Source organism: Opisthorchis viverrini (genome assembly GCF_000715545.1).
Source record: "Opisthorchis viverrini unplaced genomic scaffold opera_v5_41, whole genome shotgun sequence".
Lineage (NCBI taxonomy): Eukaryota > Metazoa > Platyhelminthes > Trematoda > Opisthorchiida > Opisthorchiidae > Opisthorchis > Opisthorchis viverrini.
The window spans coordinates 1,074,802-1,081,004 of NW_008751697.1; the positions used below are offsets into that span (position 1 = coordinate 1,074,802).

Here is a 6,203-nt window from a genome sequence, read left to right on the forward strand (position 1 = left end):
AATATAATAATAATGATAATAATTAATATAATAATATTATAATTTGAGTATATTTGCTAGCTTTATTCTACCATCCACTGCGTTAGCTACGGTGGGTAATATTATCTTATGATATTTTTAAATGGTGTTGAAGAAGTAACCGTAGCATAGTTATCTGCTTTGTCAAATAATTGCCAGTCAAAGCTGTTCGTAAAGTCGTGGTTCATCGTATCGGATTTATGTACATTAAAAATCATCTGAGATGATAATTAGTCCGTTGAATCTTGGTCAGTAGTGAACGTCATCTCACATCAAAGTAACTCAGGCAACCTGCGAACGAGAATATTTTGCTCTTTGCTTGTTCAGAAAGCTTGCTTTTCCAAAATACGGGATATAACATAGCTGCAGCTAACAGTATACTGGTTAACTTAGACTGGTTGTCTAAATACAGGCCCTTTCAAAAGGTCTTTCCAGTTTCTCTCAGGTTTGTTATTTGTCATTCTTGTCACTACCCAGCGGTTACTTGTGCGATCTTGCGGATAGAAAAAGCGGGATAGTCAAGATTCACTGGCGAACACAGATTTGCTGACGAATTATCTCACCGAAAGTTAAGACACAGTACCAACAGTATGTACTTTTGCCACTGTGGAACTGGTTTTTGATGCCTAGCAGCTCTATCTGCTACTATATTATTTGAAGCAAACCTCAATTTGACTAGACCCCAGCAACTGGGACAAAGTGCTAGCAATCACATACTGAATTACACTGTATGAAATACTTGTGGGACCACTCGATTTTTTGTCTGGATGCACTTAACATCATCATACAATGAAAGTAAACCTGAATGCAAACTTCGTCCAGTTTGACGTGTTCCTTGTTCAAATCCATGTAACTACCGGTAAAATTTGACGGAAGGGCGTCGCAATGTTTACGTGTTTTAGTGCGAGAAATTTTAGTTTAGAGAGAAATTTCTGTGAGTTCCTTGACCTCAAATTTAAAGGCACAACCTTTTGCATTCATTGCGTTGTAGTTGCCTCCAAATAAATACTCAAGGAAGCTGGGTGTTTAAGGCGCGATCCCTGCTACCGTCCAGGCTTGGGCAACCTGGCAGTATCTTGCTCCGGGCGCCTCCATGGAGCTGCATGGCAGCTAGACACCAAAAGAGTGTTACGGCCTAACGGCTATCCATTATTAATATTTTTATATACTTATCTCCAAACTTCTCTGAGTTGTGGTCTGTCCCTGCTAGACCCATATCCGCGTCATTTGATAAATGTTTGTCAGATTCAGATGGGCGAGTTTGCAGCATATTTGCTCACAATAATCCAGTTAAGTTGAAATGCCTTTAAATTGGACATTTGAGTGAAATATGGTGTTTCCTTCACTAATACGCAATCCAATCGTAAGGCTTTACATATTTTCAAATGAACAAAGTTACTTTGCACTATCTATTTCCTTCCCACCAAGGATTTAGTCTCTAATTACCTGCTTCACTTCGAAGCAGGATATTTGGTAAAGGATTCATTCTTCAGAATTTGCTCTGATGATAAATGAGGCAAAATCCGTGCACACCTGGAGAACTATTATTTGACAGAAAATCCAACAATAACATCTTAGTTAAAAACCCTGAAATTCTGCTTAAAATCATCAACTGTTTTTATTAAGTCTTATTAAGTCTTCTGTAGATTCCGACAGAAGCTACTTCACAGGCTTGACACCCCTGCAAATGTACACAATCATTTGATATTTGTTCTTGTATTGATATAGTATCGACAGGCAGGGGCCTGACAAGGATTTTTTAACCATTCTGTGCCACTGCATCATTAATGGCAATTAACTGTCGGAATTAATTACTTTCTTGTTGTGTTTTGCTGTTTATAGCAAGTTGAATAGCCTTTTGATTAGAAGCACACTTGAAAAATAACACCTTACAAGATCAGGTTGACTTAAAATATTGCAGCAGATTGTGCGTAGTTTGGACAGTGACAACAACATTAATCTGAATCCAAGAACCAACAAACAGCGATCCATGAATTAACTCATTAGAGATCCTGCAGTGAATAGATTTTGTACCCAAAGCAAGAACAACTCGTACGAGGTAAGGTGTACATCGATCCATATTGGATAATGTCAGTGATTGACCCACACTCACTTCATTTCCTTCTCTAAATTATCACAAAAGTAACAAATCATCGAACATTTTGACTGCAATGTTGATAAACACAAGGCAGTGACAGCTGCGCAGTAAAAATCAACTTTTAGATGTAAATGGCATGTTGAAATCGAGTTCAAAATAGCAGGCGGGAAAATCCACCTACTAACCTATGGACGCCGGGGAGAAGGTTTATATGTTTTCAATCGTTTGGAAGTAGATGGATGTTGGCGTGTCATCGCAGTTGACATGTCATGGGCGTTTTCAAACAACTGTCACTTGTAAAAAATACCGACGATGCTACGAAATGAAAACCACGTTAAGTCGTTGGTAGTATTCTGCTGGTAGTTTTCGCTGGTAGTTTTCTGCTCGCAAACAATCTGTATTCCCTTATTTTTTCTTAGATTTAAGCCAATTCAATGGCGAGAAAGCTCTTCCAGAAGCAATAAATTCGATTGCGTTTAGCTATTGCATTCATACGAATAAGTTTGCCACTGGTTAAGGGCCGGGTTGAGCAGTTTTTGGGTAATTAGCACGATAGACTTATGAAAACTTCGTCAAACTGATTTATACTCTTTTTGACGTTTATTTCACGTCTAAAAATGAATATATTTCTTTTGTTGCTGACTCGTACTTTATTAAAAGTTTATTCTAGTTTGTATGCACAAGAGTTTAAATCTGCAACTTTAAGTAACCGTTAGAATCGATTAAATTGTGTTATAGAACGAGCGTATCACAAGTAAAGTCTGCAGACCTATGTAGCTTTCATTCGCAGTGGACTATAATTTGCGCTAGTGCTTTAACACTGCGTGTTGCCTAGGTGCAAGAAAAACTGAGGAAAGTGTGGTTTTCTTGAATGCACTCAAAGGCAGGTAATCTGCTCGCAGAAAATTGTTTTGGTTATGATGTCTGCTCACAACAGTTTAATGTACAGTTTGTCCAAATTACTTTTTCGCGATTCGAAACCGATGAGCGCCCATCACTTCTAGACAAACATTCGGAAGCCCACCGAGCAATCGTTTAGTTTTATAGATAAAAGAATAAATTTTATGGTCTTTTCAGTTGGTTGACGTCAGGCAAACGGTTGTATAGTAGTGAATGTGCAAAACCACAGTGGCAATTTTCCACATATCCGTCCGACTTAGTCAGGTTCTATCAGTTCTGACATACTCAAGTCATTACGGATCGTACTATGATTAAAAGAGATGCTTTGATGTCGTAATCAGTTACTTCAGACACCCTCCGTCACGTAACTGATGATCGAGTGATCGCCACCTTTACTCGTTTCTGTGTGTCATACATGAATTATTCGAACTCCTGAAACATCAGTGTTTATAAAATTGCGCGCTGAGTCCAAGGTGCTGTGGTAAGCCAGTATTAGAATTTCAATCAGCTAAGTGATTGAATTTGAGTACCAACAACGCTTCGTATTCTTTCATCCAAATGGCCATCTTATTATATGATAGATCAGAGGTACATTTACGGAGGTCTTGAGATAGCCTCACTTGGAAACGGTCGTTGAAAAACTGTGAACGCTACACTTTCCATATGTCGCATTCGACATAATTTGAGAGTGTGATCTTGCATTAAGAGATTATTCAGTGGTAGGAGCTAAATTGTCGGCATGCTCATTGACCAAACAAGATTAATGAGCCGTCATTACTCCACATTGTCGCTTTGCTTATATCTGTAAAATTTTTGTCAAACAGTTTGCATGCGCCAGGTGATCAGTTTTCTCGGTAACTTGATGCCGTTCGTTGTTACATACCACATTATTTCAAAGACGTGCTAGGATTTGCAGGTAACCTGCGCGCAATATTTATACATGGTCGGCGAAACAGGCGCTAGTCCTAACACAATTTTCCCAAAGTAAAAATGAAGCCCAACTAGGAAACCTAACTCGCCTTTAGTGACAAATCTGTATTACTTCATTCTAGTCCACGAGTTTCCCTGAGAAAGAATACTCACCTTTACTAGACAGGAAAATTATGCAACTGTTTTGCTTCAAAATGAATCTCCGTGTCCATAAAATGGGAAATTTATGGAGCTGAATCTAGCCTACCAAAACCGAAAATAAGAACCCTGATTTACCAATATTTTCGTCATTACAACCACAGTCATATTTAAACTTACCATGTTACCAACCCTAACAGAACTGTGACCGTCCGTTTATGGATCCAGAGAGCTGACACAGGGATTTACGCAGATCCCCCTCAAGCGATGAAAGAATGCAATCAGAACGTATCATTAAACTTATACTTCCCTATAGCCGAGTGCGTATAAAAACCTAAACCTGGTTAGAGACCCGTGAAACATTTCTTTATTTAATTTGCTCCATAATAACAGTTGTCAACTGTTTGTTCAAATGTCATGACAAAATAAAATTGTAATGGATATGTGTCCCACATAGCTAGCTATCAAATCAAATAGGAGGAAAAGAAAACGTTCAAGGACGTACCTCCTCCTTGTTTCAGATAAAGAGCTTTGCGTATTGCTCGTATCCAAGTTTTCCTCTCTCGCGGTGTAGCAGCAGAAAGAACCATCTGTTGGTGACCGGGCGAAATTGTCTCCGAAGTCACTGTTTCAGATTAGAAGAATTGAATACGCTTGAGTTGAGATATATTCATGTTCCAACATTTGACAGATTAAATGCTTGTGACAGTCGTTACATCTTGGACTTCGCCCAAAATTGATCAATTGGTTCTGCAGGATACAGGTGATATTATTTGACAAACACATATTTGTGTGTACCTCAGAATTATTTGCACATAGACGAAGGGACACATTTTGGGATGTGTTTTGGTTGCGTTCCGAAAATTGCCACTATCAAACCAATCTGAGTAGCTTAACTTTCAGGTCTAGTTAGCTGAATACACTCGTTTGCAAACAAATTTGGTTTTGTGAGAGACTTACCTGGATCCAGTGGTATCTCTGGTTTATGATGTTCGCTACCAACCGAACGTGTTACATCAGGCCACCTCATGTTTCATTTAGCACGATGTCCAAGATATCGCAATGCATGCATAGACGTAATACACTACTCATTAGGTTGCTGGAAATTCTGGACAGCCCACCATCGGTTTCGCCCATCTTGGACCTCATCAGTTAGGCGCAGTCCCCAAGTTTCCGTGAACCGTATGTTCCACTTGAACCCGAACCGCACGGAGTTAGCAAAACACACTCATTTGAAGCCAAATTTGGCTTTGCGAGAGACTCACCTAGAACCCCGTTGAATCTATCTTTTATGATGTTCCTAGTTGTTTTTTGAAACATAATTAAACCCATCCCGTTGTATTGGATGTGCTTTGGCAGACAGTACTGACGGTTAGCGGATGTTTTACGTATTTCGGTTCAAGTCACACCGGACGCTATTCTTCAGGCGGAAAGCGAATCGACTAGTTGTGTGCCTAAAACACTATATCAGCGCCCTTGGAGGAAAACACCGGGCTTTACCTACATGTCAGCTTGTTTACTACGATTGTGCTGTTGCACGGCACCAAGATTGGACATTGTTCTCGCATTAACCTACAATACTTTCGATACCAAGAGAGAGGAAAAATGGAAATATAGCTGTTTTTCACGATGACCCAAAATTACAAGTAACGGTGAGACAAGGCTTCATTTCGCACACTGAGCAGGCACTATCAACACGTGCTCTTACGAAAACAAGCAAGCTTTGGTGTTGCAATGCGGTGATCAGTATATCTCACGACACTAAGGGCTTATTTTTAGTGATGTAAAGAATATCTGCAGATCAGCGAGCTGTGGGGCATGTAATTGTACCGAATGCGTAAGGGCGCAATTCACACAATGTGAGTGAAATCGACCGGCCCCATGAAATCGTTTTTGACTCTGCATGTTAAGCCACTAAGGCAACCGAAACATATAATCGAACTAACATGGGTCATTTAGTCAAATGAAAAGGAAAACGACTGCATAGAAGCCAACCCGCCAACCCCCGTAACATTTGGAAAATGTACATAAGTGCAGAATAGTTGGCGGCTTTCTTCAGACTTTCTTTTTGAGATTGGTTTGTACTGAGCGAGTAAAAAACGCTAGCTTCTTTACTGCC

General features: G+C 39.6%; 1 protein-coding gene across 1 annotated transcript in view; it reads right to left on the reverse strand.

The window, feature by feature from the left end:
- Nucleotides 1-4,793, reverse strand: part of T265_03030 (hypothetical protein) — a gene marked incomplete at both ends in the record, with an annotated part of 32,878 nt that extends 28,085 nt beyond the window's left edge. Inside the window, one exon of the mRNA XM_009167419.1 lies at nt 4,590-4,793. Coding sequence (XP_009165683.1) covers nt 4,590-4,674 — 85 coding nt within the window. The remainder of the gene's footprint in view (nt 1-4,589) is intronic.
- Between the last annotated feature and the right edge of the window lie 1,410 nt (nt 4,794-6,203).